Raw genomic sequence first — 27,500 nt, 5'->3', positions numbered from 1 at the left:
GACTGAGAAAAGTACTCACAGCACACTGAACTGTATGCGGGGGAACACACGGGGCTGCAGTTGTGTCGCCCTGGGATCAGCAAGCATGCACGCTGGCTGTAGTACCAGTGTGTCACTGTGTTTTGTCCTTATCCTGACTGACTGGGAAGGCACAACAAGGGGGGGGGGGGGGGGGCAGTTTTCATTTCCATTTTTTTTTATTGTAGCTGAAGAAATCTACTAGCACTTGATCAGATGACTATACTGACTCCCTTCCTCTCTTCCCCCCCCCCCCTCTCATCATAATGATATAATGCTTACTCCATGTCCCTCTCATTCCATTCCAGACTTGCTTCAGCTCTGCTTTGGTGTCTTGTGTGTGTGTGTGTGTGTGTGCATGCACAGCCATGTATCAAGTATGCTCAGCAATGCCAGTCTACAAGGAATGCTCGCCGGTAAGTCTTGCGGCTGCATGATCACTGGCTAGTATTCTGCTATGCTACAGCTCTGCTCAATGAAATCCGATCGCGTGCATTAGAAGTCCGCGCCCCCTGCACCAGCTCACCATCCCAGTGTTCGCAGGCCTAGGGCTGCACAGCGCCCGGCATGGCATTCGCTCGCTCCATCGGATTTCATTCAGCAGCTGTAGTGTATTGTAGTGGATATGTGTGTGTGTGTGTAGTCCTGAGCACTAGTACTAGAAACCAGGAAACTATTATTCTAGCTCTAGTTCACGACTTGCGAGCACAGAGGAACGTGAAGGTGAGCACAGAGGAAAGTGAAGGCGAGGAATGTTTACGGTGTTCCTGCTGTACTTGTTTAGTTACCACTGGACATCTCTTTCTGGTTGCTCTGCCAATTCAAACGAAGTTAAGAAACAGTAAACAAGACTGGATTGGCAATGAGGAGACGAGATGCATTGTTCAACACCCCCTCACCACCCCTTCCCCACAGACACGCTTAACCCCCCCCCCCCCCCCCCTGTCCCTCTCCTGATTAGCCCCCTATTTTATAGAAACACTAGATATGTGGCTTAAACCATCATACACAGGGGCGTAGCAGCCGGTCCGGCTTCGGCCGCACCACGGACCACTATTTCGCCCGACCACGAAAAAGTGCCCAGAATGCGGGATTTTGCACCCTAATTTCAAAATGTTCCCCGCGGGACACCCCCAACCCCCCCCCCCCCCCTCCCCCCTCCCCCCGGTCCACCTCCAACGGCGGTGCTACGCACCTGATACATGTCATGTACTTGTTCTGCTGCTCTGTGCCATGCCAACATGCAGGCGCAGGCGGAGAGGATGCGCTGTCAACAAAGGATGATCTGCCTGGTACACATAGCGTACGGTAGAAGAGTGGAGACGTTCTGTATGGACATAGAAAGTAAGGATTGGCTCTGTGAAGAAAAAGACATTGTTTTGATTCTACACGGTCGTGGTCAAAACAATCCGGCCAAAGCTGTCATCATCGGGTAGTCTAGCACTGCGCATGCCTGCTGGTATCATGTACGTATCTGGTCCCCTTTTTGGGGGGGGGGGGGTGCATGGCCGCATATGTGTAGGATGGCTGGTGCATGTCATTCATCGTCATTATGTGCTTGCTGAACCTACATGGAAATATTGGGGGGGGGGGGGACGTCCCCCCCCCCCCTCCATGCCCATGCCGGCTGCGTGCCTGGGCATGATGTACATAGCTGCTGCATACAGTTCAGTGCAGTGCCGCGGTGCAGTGCTAGTAGATCTACAATGAACACTGGTAAAAGCACGAATGGTACCGTGTGGCACCGCCATGTCTACTTACCATACCACTGTATCGACATTGGCCGGATTACTTTTGGGCGACGACTGTGGCTAGTTGAATCCTAGTAGGCTTTGCACGTCCCAAAACAATACATTGTTTCTACTGCCTAGCATTGGTTGCTGCATCAGTCCTACAGAGATAGTGAAGATTGCCGTAATGTCTGCACCTTTCGCTTCCACTTGTCACCTTCCCCGTCATCCATGATATTTCCTGGTGTATGCTTAAGGCATTGCTGTATCAGTCTCCTTTTCTACATCCCCTCCTCTTCCCACTGTTCTCGCTCGTCTCACTCTTCTCTTCTGCAATAATCAACTTTAATATAATTATCACATTTTGCTATTTGTACCTCCGCATGGGCGGGAGTTCGAATCATGGCACTAATATTAGTTGGTCTGTGTTTACTGCTGCGTAAACCAACAGGTTTCAAAATTTTCTCGAATGCCGGTAATCCCGCCGGACGACCGGCTACTCGAGCGGCCGCGCCGTCGACCTCACACCCAGACGCTGTTGATGCCCGTCAGCCCGCGGAGCACACGACGACCGCGGCGCCACGGCAACGCAGCACGCAAGCACCTCCGCCGCCGCCGCAGCTTTCCAACGGGCACTCTCGCGATCGCCGTGACCGCACGCAGCTGAGCAGCCTCCAGCAGCGCCACGTCCACCCGCAGCCGGTGCAGCGCCTGGACCACGGCAGAATGCTCACCAAGTCGTCTGATCAGAGAAGTCGCACCTCGCCGGACCAAAGCTCAGACCTTCGCCGCCCAACCAACCGGTTCCCGCCAGTCGACCAAGTACGAGGTACAGAAACCGAACGACCTGCATTTATCATTGGCCATGATTACTGAAACTAGCACATACAGTACAGTGACAGTCGGGGGCACGAAATAACTAAAGTTTTCACCCGAAACTAAAGTTTTTGTTCTGAACGTTCGGGGTGACAGACCTCCACCAAAAACGAAATTTAGTACGTAACGAACCTGCTGGTGGAGTGATCTAACGAAAAGATTTCGCGAACGAAAATTTGTACTTGTGCAGTACTAGCAAGAGTCGATAAACAAGAGTATGCAACTGTGATCTCTTTTCTATGGGCCAGATGCGCGGCGCGCTGTCTTTATTACATCATCCAGCTGCAGTCCGAGCACAGCGGAAAACAAACACCGCACTTTCCCTCTGGTTCGAAATGAACTTTCGTACGGAACTGGAGTTCACGCGCCAACATTTAGAGATTCCGTAGGTACTGGAACGATTTGGGCAAAAACCAATGGACTCGTACGAGAAATTTCGGGTTTGACTGGTGCATGCTTTCAGAGCGCGATGAAGGCAAGTTACGAATGAAGGCAGCATGCCACGCACTGACCCATAACCACAGTTGCATACTCTTGTTTATGCACTCTTGCTGCTAGTAGTGAGTAAAACATCCATTGGTTGGCGTGGTAACCGGACTACGCCGACTACTTCAGTACTAGTTATACACGAGCTACTCGCCCGTATATTTGACATGAAAATGGTTTGGTATTAAAACTCTCTGTATAGTTATGTGCCTTGAGATTTGTAAAGTGTGGGTGCTACTGCTCCCCCCCCCCCCCCCCCGACCTGACCTGACATCATTGCCGGCTGTTTTCCTTTTCTTCATTTCCAATGCTCTGCCTACCCACACTCACAGATGCGTGTGCGGCGTGCAGGCGATACAACACGACCCACACCTCGTTCAAGCGGGACATTCTCACCGCCGAGCGAATATGTGCAAGCGACTTTGGTAAGCAATACGTCACATTGTGCAATTGGGACCCAAGACGCGGGTATGCAGGGGGGGGGGGGGTGGGGAGGAGAAAGAGGGATATTTTGAAGGTGGTGGTATCTTAGAGGTAGAATGCACCCGCCATCGCTCGCCACTGCACTACATCATCTGCTGTGATGAATGCTTGGCTTGCTAGAGGAGGTGTTGATGTCCACACAGTAGGTCACAAGTACTCGTATAGACTGGTAGCTAGACGGCACAAGTGAATACCTGTTTTGCATGTGTTGCAACTGGCCATCAAATCGCCCCTCACAGCTTCCCCCCCCCCCTCCACCCACACACAAACACACACACGCCTAGTGGTGAGGGCTTAGATCTAAAACACGTCCCCTGTAGTTGAAAGCAAGCAGCAGAACATATCCCTGCAGTGCTGCTACGAAGAAGTGGCCAAGCTGAATATGAGTGTACAACAGTGTATGTCCATTTCCTCTCCCTCCCTGTGTGTGTGTGTGTGTGTGTGTGTGTGTGTGTGTGTGTGTGTGTGTGTGTGTGTGTGCGTGTGTGTGTGTGTCTGTCCGTCTGTCTGTCTCTGTCTATCTTTCTCTCTCCCTCTCTCGGTACCTCCTCCCACCCATCTCCTCGTCTCTTCCACATCTTTCGTGTTTACAGTTTTCAAGGTTCGCGCCGTGTCCTCGTTCAATAACCGCCAGTCTGTGCAAGTGCTGGTAGTGTACCGTCTCAAGCACTTACCAGCACTGTCTGCACCGAACATCACCAATATCTACCTGGAGAACACAATGGTGAGTGATAACGATGCACGACGGTGTGCTTCTGTGTGCATGCATGTACAGTGAAACCTGTCTAACCCCCTCCCCCCCCCCCCCCCCCCAGGTACCTTGGAAAAGTGGTCCCCATGACGGGCCATGTACGGTGAAACCTGTCTAACCCCCCCCCCCCCCCCCAGGTACCTTGGAAAAGTGGTCCCCATGTACAGTGAAACCTGTCTAACCCCCCCCCCCCCCCAGGTACCTTGGAAAAGTGGTCCCCATGACGGGCCATGTACGGTGAAACCTGTCTAACCCCCCCCCCCCCCAGGTACCTTGGAAAAGTGGTCCCCATGTACGGTGAAACCTGTCTAACCCCCCCCCCCCCCCCCAGGTACCTTGGAAAAGTGGTCCCCATGTACGGTGAAACCTGTCTAACCCCCCCCCCCCCCCCAGGTACCTTGGAAAAGTGGTCCCAATGTACAGATGGTTGCCTTCTCCAGTGACGTCATTTGACTGGAAATAGCATCCCTTGGTGTTAGTTGTACTGGTCCTCTGGGACAGATTCGCTTTTTCAAGAGTGGTCACTTTGACAGGTTTTCCGTAGGTGTGTGTGTGTGTGTGTGGATGCGTGAGGCATGGTTGTGGCAAGTGAAATGCAGACCGGTAATACACCCGCATCCATACACCAGGTACTCGAAAGTTGATCCACTGCACTGCCACAGTTTATCAGTCCAGATTTCACATGCCACTGCTATGGATTGGGTGATGTTAGTGGATCCTCTCCCGTCGGATCTATAATTATCATGTGTGCATCTAGTCCGGGCATATTCACGCCAACTGCCCATAAATAGGTTCAACACCGCCAGCCAATCTGGTTTACATTGGACACTCGAGAAGCCATGCAGGGTCTGCTGTAAACCCGTGACGGTCATCCTGGGAGTTTGACGGCCCAAATCCTGTGTAGATGAATTCCGTTCATATCCTGACGACCCGCGTCACTGTGTGTGTGTGTGTGTGTGTATGTGTGTGTGTGTGTGTGTGTGTGTGCGTGGTGTGTTGTTCTGTTACAGCACTCCACACTGAATTTCGTATCCAGACCATGTCTGTGTAGAACAATACACCCAGGACGTAAGTAACCCGCGGCTTAGGACTCTCTAACTCCACTCACTATAGTACCGTCGGTCGCCGAAGAACTGGGCGGTCAGCTTCATAGCCTAGAGCGTTCTCATTTCCATGTGTTATAGTCCGTGCACAGTTGAGTCAGCGTGCATCTGCATGGTGTGCTTGGTGAAATTCTAGCCTGATCGCTCTTCGGCCGCCCGGCAGTACTGTATTCCACTGATACGGATATTGTCCGTGCTGCAGGTGTATTGCTAATCCAGACTGTAGTCGGTTTAGATAAGCAGTACCTTGAATACTGTAGAACGGCTAATTCTAGCGGGTACAGTTTTTTTAGCGTTTTCTGAATCTGGACCAATTCGCAATGAAAATCAATATTCTAGCAATCCGAGTTTCAGACTTAAAAAAGAAGGATGTCTAGAACTGTGCTGTACATGCGAGTTTTCAATTGGCGCGGAAAAACTTTGGCGAAAACACTCCTTTCGCTAAAGTTGCTAGAATATCACCGTCACTAAGATTAACCGTTTTACAGTACAGTCAGACCTCGCTTATCCGGTCCTCTTTTATCGGATCCCTCGCCATCTGGAAGAAAATCGTTGGCTACCGATTTACAGCATATGCCATGATAATTATGATATGTGTGTTCGATTAACCGGTTCCCTCGCCTATCCGGATATTTTTGTTGAAAACGGATGTGTGCGGTTAAGAGAGATCTGACTGTACTAAGTATTGGACTTTCCGGTTTCCTGTCGGGTACACGTTACACTGTATCAGAATTCCACTCTACTTGAAGTACATGCATTTTGGCTTGTGTCAGTTTCATGTGAGATCTGCCTTTGCTCTCTAGTGGCTTGCTCGTCGGAGAATGAGATGCCTGGTGAGGCCGAGGTCATACCGTTAGCATGTGTCTTGGCAGAGTTCCCGGCAGGCTGGTGTGAACATGTGTGTGTGTGTGTACGCGCGCACGTGTGTGTGTGTGTGTGCACGTGTGCATGCGTGCGGGAAGAAGAGCATTAATTTTACTAGTAAAGTATTCTATTAGCATGTCCACTCCTTGCAGCTGTCCCCTTTGAACACCGCTCTCTTCTCTTTCATTGTGGGTACTATGATGCCGTGCAGATGATTACCTCATTACCGGCAAGGATGACATCACCGCCAAGCAGTTCACCGTCACCCGGGAGGACCTGGTGCTGGACTGGTCCAATCGCGTTGGCCGGCGAACGTTGCGATTCGTACCGCAGTGCTTCAGCAGCGAATGATGGCACTATGGTACGGCCCATCTGATCTCTCGCAGGACACAGCTCTCAGTGTGTGTGTGTGTGTGTGTGTGTGTGTGTGTGTGTGTGTGTGTGTGTGTGTGTGTGTGTGTGTGTGTGTGTGTGTGTGTGTGTAAGGCTGACTGTTATATCTCGACAACACACTGGCGGTTACATCTCCGCAACAGGCTTACGGTTACATATTGACACCTCTTCAGGGCGGCACAAGCAGCTTCCACGGCCATTTGAAGCTTCCGATCAGTACTTGAGCAATTACCAATGTCGTCCTTAAAAGGATTGCTGCTGATCAAGCCTGAGGGAGAATGTCCGTCTTCTGGAACCTGAGATTCATCTCAACAGCTGTGTCCGATAGCCCATGGCAGAGACGTGACCAGCATAGGTGGAGTATCTTGCTGCCTGTGCTGTTTCTCAAAGTCCCTACACCTTCATCACACCGTATAGAAGTGGAAACGACTGTGCTCTGGGGGGTCCGTATCGCAAGTGCTGCCCAATGTCTGCTACACATATATACGGTGCAGCAGCATGGAGCTTGAGACACATACTGTTGGACTTGCCGTGAGCCACAGCCTTACCACACAGGTGTCAGAAAACTCTACGATTATCAAGAACTGCCATCATGACTACGAATGGCTCGATCTGAGAATGGACTCAAATCAACTAAGGCTAAATCTGCAGGACATTGACCGCTACATAATTGCCACGAACCGTGCGTGTGAACATTGATGACTAAATTGCTAATCCGCTGGGCCTGCTATATATGCCGTTGGCGAAACAAGACTATCATTGAATGGGAGGGAACATTGAGATTCCGTTGACATTAAAATTATGTTTCTTTGCTTTGCTTGAGTTAGGCCCTGAATCTTGAGTAATCACAACTGCATCTTGAGTAATGATTTACACGTGTTGCTGGAGCAGTTTTCACAGGTTATACCAGGGAGTAAGTCCGTATTGTTTCACTCTCTGCTCCTGCGGCCTTCGCAATCTCAATGGCTGCTGACAGAGTGGATGTGATCGATAACGTACGGAAGGTGATAAGAATGCTTCAGCGAATTGTTTCCAATCACACACGTGTACACATTATCACATGCCCATCGCTGAAGCGATGATAGCGAACACAGGGATTATTACACCATTCATTTACATGCAAGGCTGGCAGGGAGACTACACCATTCAACAGCTTGCAAGGCTGATGAAAGCCTGGTCTACACCACACAGCTGATTCCACACACACATATACAATCAGTCCCAGTGCTTCAGCGCCTATCTCTCTACTCCCCCTATCTCTCTACTATTGGCCAAAGGAACGAAACCAGAAGCGTCGTACCACAGGAATGCATGAAGTAAACTATTAGTTAAATCCAACCGGAGAAATTTCTGGAAAATGGAAGTGAGGGGGGGGGGGGGGGCATGAGTAGGCTCTCTCAGATGGGGCACATGCTGAAAAAGCTGAAAATGAGTGAAGACAGAAAGAAAGCATAACTAGCGGGCGGTGGTAATTTGACAATTGGAAATGTTTGAACAGCAAAAAAACCTGCTACCATTATCAGCAATGCGGTCACGACTACTGTAGCAAAGAGAGAAAGAAAAGAATAGTGGAGCGTCCCAGAATGGAATCATTACACAGGTCTAGAGTAGACATGTACATCGTCCATCGCATGAAGATACAAGTCATTGCGCAATATTGCATCATCATCCCACACACTATTCACTTACACCGGAATGTGATCAGCAATAGTTCGTACAGAGAGCAGCTCTCCACTCAGCAGTTCAAACAGCACGCACTCATGGCCTGCATCTCTCCGTGAAGCGCGGGTAGAGGCAGACGTCGCGGATGTGATGCCTATTCAACATCCATGTGAGGAAACGCTCCAGGCCAAGACCATAACCGCCATGCGGGCACGATCCATACTTGCGCTGCACGGCATGGCCACAGGTATTATTAGTACACACACAGACACACACAGACACGTACACAAACACACACACACAGACACAAGTACACAATGAGTAAAAAGAAAGGAGTATTGCCCCCCCCCCCCCCCCCCACACACACAAGTACACAATGAGTACAAAAGAAAGGAGTATTGAACAACGTTCTCTCTCACTCACCTGATCTGTGTACCAATAGTATGGTTCTGGGTCGATACCTTCCCGCTTGTAGCCCTCCAGAAGAGCGTCCTACACACAACCACGCACGACCGCACGCACACACGTGCGCACGCGCGCGCACGACCGCACACACACGTGCGCACACACACACACGCACAGCAGAAGACATGTACACGTTGGAGGACATACACATCAACCTGGGCATGCAGCCGGACCTCATCAAGCAAGAGCCTATGCCGAACAGGCGAGACACTCATTGTACCCAGTGCAACTCTTAGAAATGGCATCCACTGGCCAGTACCACCCACACCTTACAGCCATACTCACAAAGTTTCACAGGCGAATAGGACAACCAACACATGCATACATAGTAGCTTATTTTCCGGAGTATAAGCCGCACTGGAGTATACGCCGTGCTCAGATTTTTTGTCACGAAATACAGATACCGTAATGTCGCGTGTTAAAGCCGGGCGTATTCCTGTAGAAGCCGATGTAAGGGCTAGGCTTCTATTCACATCAGGTTTCTACTCAAACCAGATATTTCTATGTGTGTCAATACTAATACCAGGTGTATGTGCCGACAGTGTATCTTGAAAATCAGGCTTCTATTCAAAACAGGCTTTAATACAAGACACCACGGTGCCTACCCTATAATTATCACGGTTCACTTGACCATGGTAGTATAACCCACACTGACTTTGTGGGGTCAATTATTACTGGTCTTTAACCCTGTAAGTCCTAGAACTATTTTCAGAAAATGCAAAATCGCCGTTCTTGTATTTCTCCGACGATACGTAGAATAACTCCATCGTTTCCAGGTCGATTCTAACAATCCTGGGCTTCCTGGAAAGCTATATCCAAAAGGAATACATCTCCAGTAGATATGACGAGCAGCAACGTAAATTTACAGTGAACGAAGCAAGCGTACGCGCCAGGGCCATGTCAATTGCAAGCGGAATACTCGGCGCGATGCAACTCCCTCAAAATTTATCGCAGAGCGCTGGGATTTTTGCAAAGAAGTCAGGATGTCCGTAGCCTGATTGTGTCATAGAACCTGGCTGGCTAGGCAGTAGGCACGCGCATAAATGGGGAAATCCCCAGCTGAAGTGCATTTGACATGCTCAAAAAACCAGCTTGATACGTGACTTTTCAGTCGAGCACCATAGCTCCACTCCAGGACCTCGGGTCGCGTTCGGGTTTCTTCGAGACGCCAGCTGAGAGTTTCCTCATGCCGATAGACCTTTTGATGGGGCAATTCGATCAAGTATTCGCGAAGGTACGAAAGTTTGAACTCGGTATACTCCGGTATACTCTGCATACCGGTACGGATACATCCGTACGTTAGGACTTGAAAGGTTAAAGTGTTGCTTATACTACGGAAAATGTTATGGTATATACGCAAGTGTACACCAAACCTGCTGCTTACAAAGTCCCATATTCTCATGGAGCCGCCAACAATTTCTCCAACTCCAGGCATCAGCAGGTCAACCTACAACATTGGATAGCACCGAAACACATGCAGACACACACACACACACACACACACACACGGACACACGCAGACACACACACACACACGTATACGCACAACCAGAAATGAGTTTCCTAAACACATAACGTCCGCTGGAAATCCACCGGAAACCGGGAAACACCAGGAAACACAATACATGTACAGTGGACCTGTCTAAGCCAAACACTTAGTTCGTACTGGTTCCTGAATGTGCCGTGGACGTGAATGTGCCTGGACGTGGATACTGGATAACTGTACTCAGTAACTCTTTACATTTTACAGGCTATGTTTTATTATTATCATTATTATCGTAAAGCTTTCCTCTCGTCTCTTATTGTTGTTTACTTTCCACAATATTGCGTTGCATTGTGTTCCTGAATGTGCCCACAGACAACCTAGGCATTTTGCAGCATACGTACATGTACATGTACACGTAGCCAGAATTCAGGGAACTTGAGCAGGGCGTGTCACTTACTGATTCGGTGACGCGCGTGTCCTCTGGGCATCGTGGCATGTAGAACGATTTGATCTCGGCTGGGAAGCGGCAGAGAAGAATGGGCTGTTCGTAGCAAACCCAACGACAGAACATTGTAAAATTACAACTCAATCCTGAGCAAGTTTATATACGAGCCGGTACATCCGTTAGAGAGGTCTGCTCTCATCAGGGTTCACACGGGAAAATCACCACTAAACCTTTCCAAAACCCATTACAAACCTAACTTCCATGTCTCTTTGTGGTATTAGTGTACAAGTGCAACACTGTGTTCCCCGCTCTGCTCACCTCGCCAATCATGTCCGTCATCTTTCTTTCGGGTGCTTCCGGAATGTCCTGGAAGCCAATGAAAGAACACACAATGGCAGCCATGTCAGTTAGTACAGAGAAAGAAAAGACATGCTACCTACGCTTCCTGTGCTTAGCCATCCGTAAATCGAGGTATTTTACTCCCTTCGGTAGAGCACCCTCACATGCAGCGCAGTGTCTGCCTCTCACATCAGTTCCAGCTCTCTGGTTTCCTAGCCTCGGAAGTCGTGTCTAGATTCAGCTAATGTCGAAACGACTCACAGACTAAGAAGTACGAAATAGCAGCCATGACTTCGGTGGTACTTGTAGAACCTATGAAGTATCTTCTCTCAATAACACCACCACCACCACCACCACCACCACCACCACCACCACCACTGCGGTCCCAGGCGCGGCAGTATATGGGCCACAGCCAGCTAAAACATGTCTAAGAGTGAAAAAAGGTATTCCAGAAAAATGTCACTTTGCTCGCCAGATGCTCGGACTAGACCGCCAAATAAGTGTTCGACAAGATGCTCATGCCACTGGTTGATGAATGAAGCACAGCGTGAACGTGCTCGACAGTAACAATTCTTCAGTCTGTCATGTCTCGACCATAATCGTCGGGAATTGAACCCGCAACCTCTTGATTGGAAATCGACTGCACATACCACTGCACCATATGGGACACACACACCTCAGACCTCAGACATGCCCATCGCAGAAGCGATGATAGCGAACAGCTATGTTAGACATAGCAACTTGTGCTGGGATTACACCATTCAACAGCTTGCAAGGCTGATGAATTGACCGCCACTATTTTTAGCCTGGTATCCACCACACAGCTGATTGAAGTGACTTTTTCTGGCCAGTGAATCCCTATTTTTCATTTTTCCATTTTTTCTACACACACACACACCACACCACATACTCTGGCATACACTGGCTGTTGGTAACCACCCAGGAGAATGAAAGAAAAGTCAGGAAGAGTCCGAGAAAGAGAAGAAAGACGTGTGCGACCATAATCGTCGGGAATTGAACCCGCAACCTCTCGATTGGAAATCGACTGCACATACCACTGCACCATATGGGACACACACACACACACACACACACACACACACACACACACACACACACACACACACACACACACACACACACTCTCGATAAACTCACATCGCCAAATTCAAACTTTGTTCCGTCCTCCTTGAGGATATCATGCTCCCGGCAGTACTCGATGGCATCCTTGTAGTCCATTCGCCTGGTAACACAAAAGACAACAAAGAAGCTCGTTGAAAGTCCATTGCAAGTCGACCGACACTATACAATCATGTACATGTACGTGCATGCTATTTTCGTTGCCCAGCATAGTAAGCTGCACTCATTTCGGAGGGTGGGGGAGGGGGTGCGAGTACGAAATGGATGATGTTCGCTTCAGAGACGACAAAAAACTTCCGCGACGATCCTCAAGATGGAGCTTCAGCAACCCAGGCAGCATGGCTGCAGAGCAGCATAGCTAGCTTGTACCCACGGGAGCTCACCCACACCAAGAGTGCTCAGATAGTTTTTCAATTTTTTTTACAAAGAACCACACACCATTTGACGGCATAAAGCACCAAGGCAGTGATGAGACATATGGAATGGCAGGAGTGGGGGAGAGGCAGGGGCAGCTTGACCTTTTTCGCTCGGTGCTGGAGCGTATCGTGAAAGGCAGAGCTATGAAAACCTAACCGCCAGTGTGAAACTAGCTTGCAAGCACACACACTTACTTGAATGGTTTCTGTGGTGGCTTGAAGTCCTGAGTAGCAAGGAAACAAGCAGATGAGGATTGACTTACTAAGTAACAATGCTGTACTAGTATCCGCTAGCTTTGAAAGGAAACCCTAGGCATCTAGTTCAAAGTTGGTGCAGGCAAACGACACAGCACATTCAATTGCTGTGTCCTTGTCCTGTCCTAATTCCAAGTTATAACTGAAACCAAGAGTACATAACCCCCCAGAGTGTGCAACGCCTGATCCAGCTCTGCATAGGGGCTTTGTCAAACGCTGTGTACCTCTTACACGTGTATTCATGCCATCATAGCATTACACATGCACTACTGTGTACCTCTTACACGTGTATTCATGCCATCATAGCATTACACATGCACTACTGTGTACCTCTTACACGTGTATTCATGACATCATAGCATTACACATGCACTACTGTGTACCTCTTACACGTGTATTCATGACATCATAGCATTACACATGCACTACTGTGTACCTCTTACACCTGTATTCATGACATCATAGCATTACACATGCACTACTGTACTGTATTCAGAGTGACCACAGTACGAAAATAACATAATATTTAGACTCAACTCGAGCCGTCGTCCTCCACAAAACGTGAACCGTTCATTCATGACACCACCACCACTTGGCCACAAGCCCCACCCGCCCACGGAGAAGAGATAACTTTGTCAGCGAACCCACAAGAATCCAACCTTTCACAAGCAAGGTGCCTGGGATGAAAAGTCAACATGCGGATATATTACAGCACGGAGCCATGGAATAGTTCATTTCGCATGCGTTTAAGTGCCACTCACAGGGTTCAGATCCAAGATCAGCTTGCGAAACGGTGACTCAACGGCACGCTTTGCTACATCAGCAACCTGTCCAGGAGAGGGATTACGCACGCACACACATGCACACACACACGCACACACAAACATACACACGCATGCAACACACACACACACACACGCGCGCGATATATCCATGGCGGGTGGCAGTAATATACAGAAGCAGCTTGTGCTGGGGTTGTGCCACTGAGCAGAATGCAAGGCTGAAGAACTGAGCACTGATATCTAGGTGGATCTGCACTACACAGCATAACACGTGTCTTGTCAGCCTCCCCTCCATCACACCCACCCACTCCCACACCCACACCCAGTCACAGCATCATTTCCGAAGGAGTGGAAACAAGCAGGACAGCAACACATCACTGCAGAGACAACACTCAACAGCGCTTAGACTCACCAGGTCCTCAATTCTGTCCAGCAGGTCTTCAAATTTGATGAATGGGCACTCACCCTCGATATGAGTATACCTACACACACAGCACCACACAACGCAACACAAAAATGGAAGCCAACATTGACGATCACAGCACTAACATTACGATGATGAAGATTCATGCAGAAGCAGTAGCCGACGTAACAGCACAACAGTGCATGTCATAATACAGGACATGTGCAATGGAACTACTTGTATGTTCTAGAGGAACACACCTCAGACCTCAGACCTGCCCATCGCGGAAGCGATGATAGCGAACAGCTATGTTAGACATAGCAACTTGTGCTGGGATTACACCATTCAACAGCTTGCAAGGCTGATGAATTGACCGCCACTATTTTTAGCCTGGTATCCACCACACAGCTGATTGAAGTGACTTTTTCTGGCCAGTGAATCCCTATTTTTCATTTTTCCATTTTTCTTTCTTTTTTCTTTTCTTTTTTTTCTACACACACACACCACACCACATACTCCGGCATACACTGACTGTTGGTAACCACCCAGGAGAATGAAAGAAAAGTCAGGAAGAGACCGAGAAAGAGAAGAAAGACGTGTGCGACCATAATCGTCGGGAATTGAACCCGCAACCTCTCGATTGGAAATCGACTGCACATACCACTGCACCATATGGGACACACACCCACCCCCACACACACATACACACACACAAGACAAACTGCCGCTTTAGAAGAGTGGCCGTAAAGCAGTGAGTACTTGGTACGCATAGCGAATAGGGGAATTCCCATAGAGAGTGAGAAAGACTGCAGCCTGCGTTGTGACGGCGAGGTCCAGACCGGATTCGGTAAAATCAGGGTTCTAGCCAGGTCAAAATAGTAGGGTGTGTGTGTGGGGGGGGGGGGGGGGGGGGGGCATGGGAAAAAGTTACCCTGCATCCCATTTTTCCACTTTCCAATAATACATGCCTACACAAATTGTCAGCACTAATTCCACAGAGTAAGTCTGAGACTTAGAAAGGACATTCAGTGCTGATTTCAGCAGCAGCACCATCACATGCAGCCTTGCTGTTGATGCAATAGCAACTAAGTATGCACGCACGCACAGACAGACAGACACACGAACACAAACAAACAAACACACACACACACACACATACGCACACAGACACACACACACACAGGCGCACACAGATACACACCACACATACACACACAGACGCACACCACACACACACACACACCATTGACCATTGACCATTGGACGCCCATCGCCAGAGGCGATGATAGCGATGCTACAGCAGAAGCCATAGCAACTTGTGCTGGGATTGCACCATTCAACAGCTTGCAAGGCTGAAGAATTGACCACCACTATTCAGCCTGGTCTACACCACACAGCTTTGAAGTGGCTTTTTTCTGGCCAGTGAATCCCTACTTTTTGGTCTTTACACACACACACACACACACACACACACACACACACACACACACACACACACACACACACACACACATACACACACAACCACACACACACACAACCACACACACAACCACACACACACACACACACACACACACACACAACTTACTCTGACAAGTGGCGACGTGTTCTCGCCTTCTCGGCACGATAGGACTGGGCTATGGAGAAGACATCGCCCATGGCAGGCAAGACAGTTTCCAGGTACAGTTGTGACGATTGCGTCAGATATGCCTACAAATACACAACACAGGAAAAACCAACGTTAACCCTTTGCGTGCTGAGTACGAGTTAACTCGCACTTTATGCATGACCTGATCCACTACGTATGAGTTAACTCGCAAAAAAATCGCGCGATACATCGCAGTGCATAGACCAGTGTGCAAACTTTCGTAACTTCGTCAAACATAAACGCATCGTGACAATCAATACATCGTTGGAAAATTTTTGACCTTAGCTTTCCGGGGATATAAAGTTCTTCGCGATAGGATAAGAATTCATTGAGCGGCAACAAGATGAACACGGAAATCACGGCCCAGAGTGAACGCGATTTTTTTGTTCAACTTCATTACTTCTTTTTGTTGAGGAGCGTGCCAGGGGATTTCCCTTTGGCACGGCGCATGCGTGATGGACATCAAATGAAGCGCTTGGATCTGAGCTTTGCAGCGCAGTTTGAATTGTGAAAATCTGTTGAATTTGGGCAAGAATCCGAAGAAGAATGTGAAATTGAGTTGCTGTGCCGTTCCGGGGCACGGTGGAGTAGTTTGGAGAGGACGTGGAAGTGGCCCTGATGTGTCTATGGAGCTGAGAGCTGCCAGGATGGATTCGCTTGGTCCTGATCTTTCCAACGAGCCCAGGACGATGAAAATCCATCAAGGTGGAGTGAAATGAGAATAAATTTCGTTCGGAGCTGTGAGTGCATACTCCACTAAGAGAGTCAGTGCGCTGGAAAGCCAGTGGATAGGAGAAAAGGGGCTCAGCATGCAAAGGGTTAACAAAACACAAGCAAAGCCAACTATTATTATAGAAACTTGTACAAAACAAAGCAAAAGCCAAATTGTACAAAACACAAGCAAAAACCAACTTGTATAAAACACAAGCAAAGCCAACTAATACTTGTACAAACTACAAGCAAGGTCAACTAACTTGTGCACAGCATACAAAGCCAACATCTACCCAAGAAAAAAAGAAGAAAAAATGCATTGGCCGGGAATCGAACCCGGGCCCCCCGCGTGGCAGGCGAGGATTCTACCACTGAACCACCAATGCGAGCACACTACTGAAAGCTGTCTACGTGACACATAAAGTGACGGGAGTGCATGCCAGCTTGACAGGTGGCAGCATCCATTCACAGAACACGTGCAAGCCTGAGCGATTGACATGGCATTCAGTATTCTGAGTAGACCTCCAGTCAGTAGTGCGCAATGTCACTGTCGATTCGGCAAATAGAGATGTCTGCCAGGTGACCGATACGCATGCGTGCACACCCAACAAAGCGGAATGTGTCCCTTGCATGCATGCAGAATGCACTCTTTGCATAGCCATGGAAGATGTTGTTCTTAGAGCAGACCCACTCTCTCCCATTCCCTCTGCAAAATCAAGCTCGTTTATCAACTATTACGTTTTGGCAAAATTGGCCTCATCAGGTATGCATGGTGGGCACACAAACACTGCGACCCAGTCCACCTGTCTGCTTACCTCCTCGCCGAAATAGTTGAGTTTGAATAGCGTGGCGCCGCCTTCTACCTGCGTCTGGACAAGTGTGGGCGGGCTGACCTCGAAGTATCCACGGTCAAAGTAATGCGAACGGAAGCTGTCGCAACACACGCATAGCACAGAGCAGCCACACACAGGGAAAGTGGACGGATAAGCAAACGAGAAGAGGCACACCTGCAGAGCTTTCCACACGCTGCAACTGAACAACTGCGTGGCAATGACAATTGCAGTTCAGCAAGTGTACAATGTCATGTAGTACTTTTTTTTTCAAGTACATGAACATCCAACAAGCACTGCACCAGTCATCTCAAAAGTATTTATTTTATTATTAAATTTAAGGATTCCCCAAAGGCTGTTCGGTCATCTCAAGTATTTATTTTTTTATTAAATTTAAGGATTCCCCAAAGGCTGGTCGCCTGCCGAGGGGGTTTCCTGTTCTCGCTTGATTGATAAGATACGTGGGATGAGAAAACTATCTTCATTGCTTCCGGTTATACAGTGGAATAGCCTAACGTTCTAGTAGGGAAAGCAAAAGCCAAAATATAAACTAGGGATGCAACGGTAGGGGTTTGGTCGGGTAACGAGTTCGGGTATTTCTATCCGGGTAGCACGGGTGCCCTATCGGGTATTTTTGACATCGTTTGTACAGTGAGTGAGCACTTGCGCTACATGGAAAGTGTGCAGTAAGCACGTAGCCGTGCTTTTTACGTGCACCATCGCGAAAACACCGTACTCCCACTACCCTATCGGGTTCTCAGGAGCAAACAGCTAACCGAATACCCGCTCTAATTACGGGTAGCACGGGTACCCTACTACCCGTTGACACCCCTAATATAAACATCCAGGTGTACGTACAAGGCCTGCAAAATTTGCCAAACGCAGCACAACAAGCATAACATCACATCAGCATTCAGTATGCGGACAGTGAGTGTGGTCCTTTCTGGACATCCCACACTGCATTGAGAATAGAGGCTGGTAGCAGTGAGAGTAGCAACATCTGCACTCTGACACTGGACAGGGCTATGGTGAAAGCGGCAAACGCTTGCCCTAAGGTGCGACACAGGTTTTCAAAGAACGGTGGACACCCTGCGGAGTATTGGGTACAAGACAGGCAGTAAACAACAAACAGGGTAGAACCACAGCTACCCGCACACATACCATTGCATGACGACAGAGCGAACCTTGAGGATGCTCGATGTCTGTACATCAGAAGCGGCATGAAAAAGAGAGTGAAGAAAGAAAGCTACGACATTGAGCTGGATCAAACAGCTATACCATTAACTAAACAGAGCAGAGCACAATGGCAAAATGCATGCCTCAAGCCAGGCCCTGAGTGGTGGTGGTGGTGGTGGGAAAGATGATGGTGGTGGTATGACCCTATGGTGACTACAGCACACATTAGATTTCTCCCTCCTCAATTTCAGTATCAGAGGAGGATGCACCGGGAGCTCAGTGAATCATATTGATCTGTCCGTTTTAACTGCACATTCCGTTGGCAACAGAAATGCAGCTAGCATAGTTCCCGCTGAACAGGAAGAGTAATTTATGAGGGACAGAATGTAGTGAGGAGTGTGCAAGAATAGCATATTAGCAAGAGTACATAACTCCCCAGAGTGTGCAACGCCTGATCCAGCTCTGCATAGGGTCTTGGTCGAGCGTAATCGGATCTTTGCGTCATAATACCGCACATATCTGAGGGGAGCCCGGGGAGTCGCGGGTACTCTCGGATCAAAAACAACGGTGCCCTGCCTCGAGACCGGCCTTGCGCTGGTGTGGAGTGTACGCATGACATCAGAAGATCCGATTACGCTCGACCAAGACCCTATGCAGAGATGGATCAGGCGTTGCACACTCTGGGGGATTACGTACTCTTGATATTAGGGTACTTCTACATAGTTTTAAATTGCACACCGGACATTCCATGAATGTTGGATTTCGTAAACCTTGGTGCGGCCATTGCCACACCAGTGGCGCCGTACCTATAATGAACTGAACCCCCCGGCAACTGACATCAAGTAAGCTCCAGATACCAGGACCCAGGAAAACAAGGCAAGAGGAGGAGGAGGAGGGGGAAATCCCTAGGCACTAGGCAATGCCATAAAGAAGCACTAGTGACGCCAGTTGGTGATGTGCTTACCGTGTCACCACGCAAGACCATATGTCGGTTGTCAAGCATAATATCTACACCAGCCTCCTGCAAACAATAATGCAAACGCAGAGATAGAAGATAGATAGGTAGATAGATAGAATGATAGAAAGAGAGAGAGAGAGACAAGCAGACATGTTAGAATAGACATTCCAGAGGTTACATAGTAAAGCGATCAAATCAAAGAATAGTATCGTCAAGGTCCAGCACCGTTACTGTCGCAGTGTTTCACAAAGACGATAAGCGGTGTACACACAGACACGCACAAACACCAACTACTCTGTGGACAGCTCAGACGGGGCATGATCATGCATGCCAAAGCCCTCACAAAAAAACGTATTTCCTCGTATGGCAGCCACAGACAGACAGAGAACAGGGAGGTAAGCAAGGGGACGTCATCAGACAGAGAATGGGAAGCTACCCAAACGGGCATCAGACAGAGAATGAGAAGCTACTCAAGGGGACATCACACAGAAAACCTGGAGCTATGAAAGAGGGCATCACACACAGAACGTGGAGCTACCCAAATGGGCACCAGACAGAGAATGAGAAGCTATTCAAGGGGGCATCACACAGAAAACCTGGAGCTATGAAAGGGGGCATCAGACAGAGAACGTGGAGCTACCCAAAAGGGTATGAGACAGAGAACGTGGAGCTAACTTATGCAAGGGAGCATCAGACAGAGAAAGTGGAGCTATGCAAGGAGGCACGCACAAGTGGAACAAACCTCGTTCAAGATAGTGTCCACCCCACCGGCGGGAGCAGATCCAATCAGTTCCCAATAGTCTACCTTTAGCTCATGACCACCGGGAGCCTGTGCAGTTGATAAGAAAGAGCAAAGAAAAGAATGAATAGAACAAACACAAGCAGTTAGCGGTAGAGCAGTGCTGGTCTACAGCGAAGGTCTCCGATTCGAGCCATTGGTAGTGATAGCTAAATTTTCTCCACAGGTTTCCCGGCTTATTTCTTCAAAACAAAGGAATGAAAACAATAACTCGTAGTATTATTCAAGACTCGAGCGTGAGTTTGGTGTCGGGCCGTAGAATGTCTCAGCACTCTGCCAGCCTTGCGCCTCGTTGTTGCCCCTCTGACAACAAACGATATGGTCGAATGGGTGAACAGTAGCTCACAACTTGTATCACACCCGGTCACTTGGCGCTAAGATTGGCTGAAACAACTGAGAACAGCGTGACTGACAGCGACAACAACATGTCAGTCATAGAGTCATACAGGCCTTCACGCATAGGAAACGTAAGTACGATCATACTGGGCATTGGGATAATATTAATATTATTGCAATTGTGGGTCACATCCACCGGATCACACCCACCCACCCTGCCCACACAAGGCCAACGTTAGTCAGCCAGAACACTCACAACCTCTGTCCAACTGCTGACTTGGTGCCAAGATATAGGGTGAAACTATACTAGAGAGAGAGAGAGTAGTGCGAGTGACAGTAATAGAAACATTTCACTCATACCGGCCTTCACGCATAGGAAACCTTAGTACTTGTATGATCATACTGGGCATTGGGATAATATTATCGCAATTGTGGATCACACCCACCGGATCACACCCACCCACCCTGCCTACACAACGCCAAAGTTAGTCAGCCAGTACTCTGAAAACTTCTGACCCACTGCTCACTCGGTGATAAGATATAGGGTGAAACTACACTAGAGAGAATAGTGCGAGTGACAGCAACAGCAACATGTCACTCATACCGGCATTCACGCATAGGAGAAGTGAGTACAAACATAATAGCGGTTGAGATAATTATTGCAATTATGGATCACGCCAATCCTAACACACAATGCCATAGTTAGACAGTCAGAGCTCTGACGCCATAGATGAGGTGTGGGAGAGGTGAACTTACAGATTTCCCTTCAGGCACCTGCTCCAGGCTGCCGTACACGACAATCGTGCTTTCTGTCGACAGCGTGACTGCGTTGTACGTTTGGCACTGCACAACGCACGCATGGACACATGCATGCACGCATGCATAAGTGCACACACAAACATGCACGCACACACAGACACCCACACACAGTGACACCCACACACACACACACACACACACACACACACACACACACACACACACACACACACACACACACACAATGAGTGGCAGTGGAGACAAGCAGTACACATGACAAGTATAACACAATGCTTACCACGACGCCTGCGCTGCGCAGAACAACAATATCAGACAGTACTTGGAAGTGCTTAATCTCCTCACTTAGCGGATCCAGTAGTGAAAGAGAATGAAAGCCATGCACTACATTGTATCATGCTAACCTCCAAGAATCAAACAATAGACAGTCAATACAATCTCAAGGAGCTTGTCAACTACTCATGGCCAACACATAGCGCAGTGACCCGCAGAAGATTTGAGCTGCGTGCGGCAAGCAAGAGCCCTGCAAGTAAATGCCCTGCAAGCAAAGGCCCTGCAAGAAAGAGTTCTGCCAGCAAGAGCCACACAAGCAAGAGCCATTCGGATGATTCCAGCAAGAGCCATTCCAACATGAGCCATTCCAGCACGAGCCATTCCAGCAAGAGCCACACAAGCAAGAGTCGTGCAAGCAAGACCCTGCAAGCAACGGCCCTGCAAGCCAGAGCCATACAAGCTGGAAAGCAAAGATGAAAATAATTATGAACTCATACACTAGCCCAGTAGGATCACATGCCGGTCAGGAAATAAGAAGAGGAGACTCACCAGCTTGTCGGTGAATACGCACTGAAGATGGCCAGTTCCATCACGGAGCATACCAAACATCAGAGTGTTTCCTGGGGATGCACGCACGCACCACGCACCACACACACACGCACGCACACACACAACCCACAAGAAATGATCCCACCAGAAACACCCACATTGCAGGGCCCGGAAGCCAGTGTTCTCAACTGCCTCGCTGCCACGCTGAACACGAGGCCCTACAGATAAGAATAACAGAGATCACCGACATGGCACAACCATAGATGGGGTAGGGGAGGTCTACTCACCCTGTCTTCTGAGGCGGTGCACCCATCCATGCACTGTGACACGCTTGCCACGGTGCGGCTCCAAGTCGCGGATCTTCAGTTCGACGGCCGTTGGCAACGATGCATCCTGTTCAATGACGATAGCCTTGGCCTCTTCCAGGCGTTTCCGACGCTGCTCTTCCTTTTCAGCCTGAACAGCAACCACACACAGCGAATTACACTTCCGCGAGGCACTCAAATACGGATGGTATTGATGCGAGCAACAGCCGAAAGCTTAGCCAGTTCATGCTGGGCACACACATACACACACGTACATATACGCACAGGCACGTGTCCACGCATTCATTGGATACTCATGATGACATCACACGATCAACACGACGAGCAACAGGCACAACGCTGAGCGAACACCCGACGGTATCCCGTACTCCATCATAGAGGTGTGCCACGATGTCTTACCTCCCTGACAGCCTGAGAACTGTTCTTCTTCTTTTGCTGGTTAAATAGTTTGGTCTGCTTCTTCATCTGAGCTTGAGAGATCTTTTCCCAGCGCTGCAAATACCAGAACACACAAAAGCACATGGGTGTACATGCACAACAAACCAAACAGACAAACAGGCACATTGGCCAAGAATTCAGGATCTGCTAAACAATATTTGACTAAGAATCCTAGCTACTGCTGTAATCGGATTGGGCACACCACCCCACTGTAGGCCTGTGTATTATAACCACTGTTGCCTTGATACCCTGGGAAGGGCCAACTCTTCAAAGGTACTCGGGACCTTGTGTTCCATTCAGAGCTCACAAGTCATAACCACTACGTAACGTAGTATTGTTCATCACCCAACACCATCACTCTGTCCTCATAGCCTCAGCTAGGTTCTACATTTTACAGCTGGGGTTACTGTAAAGTGAGAAGCTTTTGCTAGAGATTAAATTTCGCTATTTTCGCGACCATCACACAATCGCGCATTCAAATCACCGCAAACTGCTTTGTACATTGGTTGTAGACAGTACAATGTAGTACGATGTCCAACTGAAGAGATACAATCGCACACTTTTCTCATCGTGAATTAGCCCAATTAATGACAGCGCAAAATGTGCGCGCGGCGAACGGTTATCGCTTTACAGTACCTGAAAGATTGCGAGTCCAGTGACTTGGCCAATGCCACACAATCCTGCCATGATTAATGCCTTTTCTCATCTTTCTCCAGCCACACAGAGGTTTACCTTGGTCTTTACCCGAACGGGTAACGAACAAAACAAGAACGCTCAACCATTAGAATGTGCTGCTCAACAAACTGCAACTGGTGACACGAACATGCTCTGGCATTGAGCACGACTACTTCGTCCCATCATGATCTAGTTGGCAATTTTACAAAAAAGAAAATTTAGTATCCCCATTCGAGTCTCACTCGGAGTTACCATCGCTCGATTCCTCAGAGCTCAATTCACCTGAACTTATAGCTCGATTCAAGTCACGAAGTTTTTGTTTCCGTCGTTTTTGTTTTGTTTTCATGAGTATTTTTCGACTTCAGCTCAAACACGTACTCTTACCTCACCGCCTTCCGTCTTGCCATCGACAAGGACCTCTGGGAAAGGCTCAGTGTCAGCGTGCAGTAAAGCCTGCAATGAGCACACACACACACACACACACACACACACACACACACACACACACACACACACACACACACACACACACACATGCACACACACACACACATGCACACACACACATGCACACACACACACACATGCACACACACACAGAAGCACACCAACATATGCGATTGTGTCAATACACACGGCCGTCAGACGTGGGACATTGCAATTTGCTACTTCCTGTTCAGGCAAGGATCATCGACTACGCAGGGCCTTAGAATTTATCAAGTTCATCGCTGGCGTGAGAGTCAGAAAGACCGGCTTTTAAACATCCGTAGGAACGCAACCACCCTCACGGCACAGGTGTGGGGATTTAGGAACCGTCATTCTGTGTCCACTTGAAAGGGAGTGATGAACACTCGCCCACCGCAGGACTTTCAGCATACAGTCAACTTCGCTAATAACGACTGCGGATATAACGACAATTCGCGAATGGCGACAGAATTTCCATGCCCAGAACGAAGTCCATTCTACCTGTATACATATGAGACTTCGGGTATCAGGACACTTCGCGAATAAGGACACTTTTCTGATGCCCCGCTGAGTGTCGTTATACGCAAAGTTGACTGTACTAGCATCACGCGGTTTGTTGGATGCAGACGGAAATGGCAAGGCTTGCTGGTTCACAGTTAGCATGGGCATGGTTTCAGACGGGCACACATAACACACAGGTGCACATAGCGGTGGTTCCTGGAGGCCTGCCAACCACTCAAACGCTTGTAAACATGCACTACCCATCACTATACACTGCAAACGGCTGCTGGGACATTCACCTAAAACAAGACACTACCAGCAGTATACACCATCCTCTTCATACGTTTGCCTAGAAGACGCAAGTTCTGAACGATCTTCGACGACCTAACCGTCAACTGTACACATGTGCTTGGCAAAATTGGGATTTTTTGCACAATGTTCGGGCAAGACAAGCAAGAGTTGTGTATTCGTTGTGGTGTTGGGTGGCCACTACGGTGCTAGGAAATACTGACAAACGATGGGCAGTGTACACGCCTGGAACGCTTAAAAGGTACAGTGCGGTGAACTTTACGCCTACTGTAGCACTTCTTTAGAGTCACCTCAACAGTAAACTGAAATCACACAAAGCGAGTGTCATTACTTCGGTGCCATTTGAGCACACGGAGCTAGATGACCTGGGGACTCAAATAAATTTAATGACATCCACACCATAATTGAAATCAGCAACTTCACACAGATCAAAAACAAGCAGGCTCATAAAAAATCTCTGGCCGTTTGCTGTCATGTACCCTGCTCTGCGTACATCAGGTATTCGTACAGAATAGGTAGTAGCAGATATGCCAAGAACGTATTCGGCGCTGAGCTTTTGACCTTTCATGCAATTGATATCTAGCGTGCATGCTCAGAAATCAGTCACTCCGTAGATCTACACGACACTGAGAGTACTTCGGGTGTCATGCTGCTGAAGCTATCAGCATGATGCCTATGGCTGATCATGATAGGTATGCAGGTTTTCTGGCGACAGTGAACTTATTGAGTTACAAATACATCATGTAATAGGGATGTCGTTCTCGGCACGCATGCGATAGAAGCTAACTACAGGAGCTCCATACCTTCAAGGTCGTCTTGAAAGGCTTCGCTTCTGTGCCATCACCGCTTTCGTCGGAGCCTTCTTTGTCCGAAACATACAGCGGTGGCTTTTCTGCAGCTGCGGCGCACGCCATGATGCGTTTCTCCTCGTCTTTAGACTTACGCTCCAACTTCTTCTATGCCAAGCCAAGGAAATAGAAAGTCTTTCCTCTGTGTGAGCATGCAATGATCAACGCTGAGCAGCACAATGAAAACTTCAAGCATCGAGAAGAAAAAGTCAAAGTCAAACAATCATGACTTCTAGATTTTTGACATTAATTTTTGTCTGCCCGCGGCGCCGCGGGCCCGGGCCCGCGCGTGGCAAGTGCGTGCTTGAACAGAGCATGCAGTGCTAGATATATAGTGCACGTGTACGCGCACGTGCACGTACATGCGTAAGCAGTTCCCGTTACCATGGAATCAGCTATGGCGTAACCCAGCGCTTTTGTGTGGATCTCGTACGGTTTATCATTTCTTCAAATTCTTGTGCATTTTGAAAAAGATCCGAACAATTATTTCCCAATCCATAACATTGACACGATCGTTGTGATGCTGTGCGCGAATAATTGAATGGACGGACGCCTTATTTCAGCATGAGACTGATTGAGAGCACAGATGGGGATATGTTGGTGGGCTGCTCTCGTCGTTGAGCCAAGCTCAGCACTGCTCGTTCCTGAATGACATATTGCTGCAGTCTGTCCTGTAGCTGGCGTTGAAATTAATATTCTCGCCATCCCATTCGCACGACAAGAGTGAAGAAAATCCGGGCTCGGAATGCATTCTAGGTTGGTTCCTCTTCGGCCATTACGCTGCCAAGCTAACCGGAGGCATGCCAGTACAAAGTTGAAGACGTACCGACTCGCTCCTGCCTCTAGCAGCACTGAACATGCCTCGGTCAGTGGCCAGCAAGGTGCATCCGGGAATGCGGAAAAGCAAGCAAGCCCGGAGTCGGGAGGCAAAAATACCCGACACAACCTGTTCGGTATCCAAATGCTCCCCGACGAGCTCCGCAAGCCTATATTCGGCGAGCGATCGTCGGGGACAACCTCGCCGGATCCCGTCGCAGCGCTGCACGCTCGCAAGGAGCTCATAGAGAAGTACAATCTGTCGCTGAAATCCGAGACGCAGGAGTGCCCGGAGTTTGAGATGCCTCAGCTGCTGGGAAGCGACGTGGCGGAGCACTTCAGGGAGATTGGCCGACGGCAGTGTCAGCCCTATCTCCAGTATGCGGATGCGTTGATGGGAGTTGAATCGCTGCCAGGTATGCCGACGAAGTGGCAGTTCACGCCCGGCTGGTGCCGGTACTCCGCGCAGTGTCCGCAGGGCAAGCCCGTGCCGTTCCCGGACGAGAAAGTGCTCGTGTTCGACGTGGAAGTCTGGATGGAGGCCCCGACGCTGCCCATCCTTGCCGTGGCTGCCTCGCCGACTGCCTGGTATAGCTGGACTAGTGAGGTAGGTGCACCCTCCTCCTCCACCCCCCCCCCCCCCCTACCCCAAGCCCCTACCCCAGTCGGGGAGAACTTACCCCCTCCCCGTCGTTGATCACAGCTTTCTGTTTCTACAGGAAATACCCCACCTATGCACACTTCTAGAGGAAATACCCCCATTTGTGCCCTCTTTTAGGGGAAATACCCCATCTATGCACTCTTCTGAGTTCTAGGGGAAATACCCCAGGCATGCACTCCCATTCCCACTTGGTTTCCCCTTATTCGGTCGTGCACTGTGTGGTTGTCTCCGGTCTGTGGGGATTTCCCACCTGTCTTGCTTCTCACTACTAGTGTGGATTGTTCTGGGGCCATTCTTGATTGGG

General features: G+C 49.0%; 3 protein-coding genes and 1 non-coding gene across 7 annotated transcripts in view; 2 read left to right on the top strand and 2 right to left on the bottom strand.

The window, feature by feature from the left end:
- Positions 1–7,517, top strand: part of LOC135819508 (uncharacterized) — a 31,989-nt gene extending 24,472 nt beyond the window's left edge. For all 4 annotated transcript variants that reach the window (XM_065332727.1, XM_065332726.1, XM_065332729.1 and 1 more), the window contains exons 3-9: positions 385–434; positions 1,266–1,362; positions 2,200–2,577; positions 3,443–3,535; positions 4,187–4,317; positions 5,355–5,412; positions 6,523–7,517. In XM_065332727.1, coding sequence (XP_065188799.1) covers positions 385–434; positions 1,266–1,362; positions 2,200–2,577; positions 3,443–3,535; positions 4,187–4,317; positions 5,355–5,412; positions 6,523–6,662 — 947 coding nt within the window. In that variant the 3' untranslated portion in view covers positions 6,663–7,517. The remainder of the gene's footprint in view (positions 1–384; positions 435–1,265; positions 1,363–2,199; positions 2,578–3,442; positions 3,536–4,186; positions 4,318–5,354; positions 5,413–6,522) is intronic.
- Positions 7,518–7,914: 397 nt separating this feature from the next.
- Positions 7,915–25,914, bottom strand: LOC135819507 (asparagine--tRNA ligase, cytoplasmic-like). The gene is made up of 20 exons (XM_065332725.1): positions 25,675–25,914; positions 23,981–24,049; positions 22,883–22,975; positions 22,445–22,613; positions 22,158–22,228; positions 21,315–21,401; positions 20,166–20,252; positions 19,430–19,486; positions 18,451–18,491; positions 17,275–17,389; positions 15,689–15,810; positions 14,107–14,176; positions 13,674–13,739; positions 12,853–12,881; positions 12,260–12,344; positions 11,081–11,128; positions 10,775–10,858; positions 10,216–10,278; positions 8,790–8,858; positions 7,915–8,594 (listed from the first exon to the last, which is right to left on the bottom strand). The coding sequence occupies exons 1-20, from the start codon at positions 25,783–25,785 to the stop codon at positions 8,463–8,465; spliced, it is 1,668 nt and encodes a 555-aa protein (XP_065188797.1). The 5' UTR covers positions 25,786–25,914; the 3' UTR covers positions 7,915–8,462.
- Trnag-gcc (transfer RNA glycine (anticodon GCC)) lies at positions 16,775–16,845 on the bottom strand. The gene has a single exon. It is a non-coding gene; the product is annotated as a tRNA-Gly (tRNA).
- A 550-nt stretch (positions 25,915–26,464) lies between the features above and the next one.
- Positions 26,465–27,500, top strand: part of LOC135820091 (DNA polymerase subunit gamma-1-like) — a 14,406-nt gene continuing 13,370 nt past the window's right edge. Inside the window, exon 1 of the mRNA XM_065333399.1 lies at positions 26,465–27,123. Within this exon, the coding sequence (XP_065189471.1) occupies positions 26,465–27,123 (659 nt within the window). The remainder of the gene's footprint in view (positions 27,124–27,500) is intronic.

This window comes from Sycon ciliatum, chromosome 6, assembly GCF_964019385.1.
Source record: "Sycon ciliatum chromosome 6, ocSycCili1.1, whole genome shotgun sequence".
NCBI classification, from domain to species: domain Eukaryota; kingdom Metazoa; phylum Porifera; class Calcarea; order Leucosolenida; family Sycettidae; genus Sycon; species Sycon ciliatum.
Note: the sequence above shows the minus strand (reverse complement) of the source record. Positions and strands in the feature narration are given on the sequence as shown.

Excerpts from the sequence above, each read along its gene's own strand:
- LOC135819507 (XM_065332725.1), bottom strand. The coding sequence starts at position 25,785 with ATGGCGTGCGCCGCAGCTGCAGAAAAGCCACCGCTGTATGTTTCGGAC. Across the intron at positions 21,402-22,157 it reads GCGTATTCACCGACAAGCTG|TGCCAAACGTACAACGCAGT; the intron begins GTGAGTCTCCTC and ends TGCGTTGTGCAG. Across the intron at positions 8,595-8,789 it reads ACTATTGGTACACAGATCAG|CGCAAGTATGGATCGTGCCC; the intron begins GTGAGTGAGAGA and ends CATGCCGTGCAG.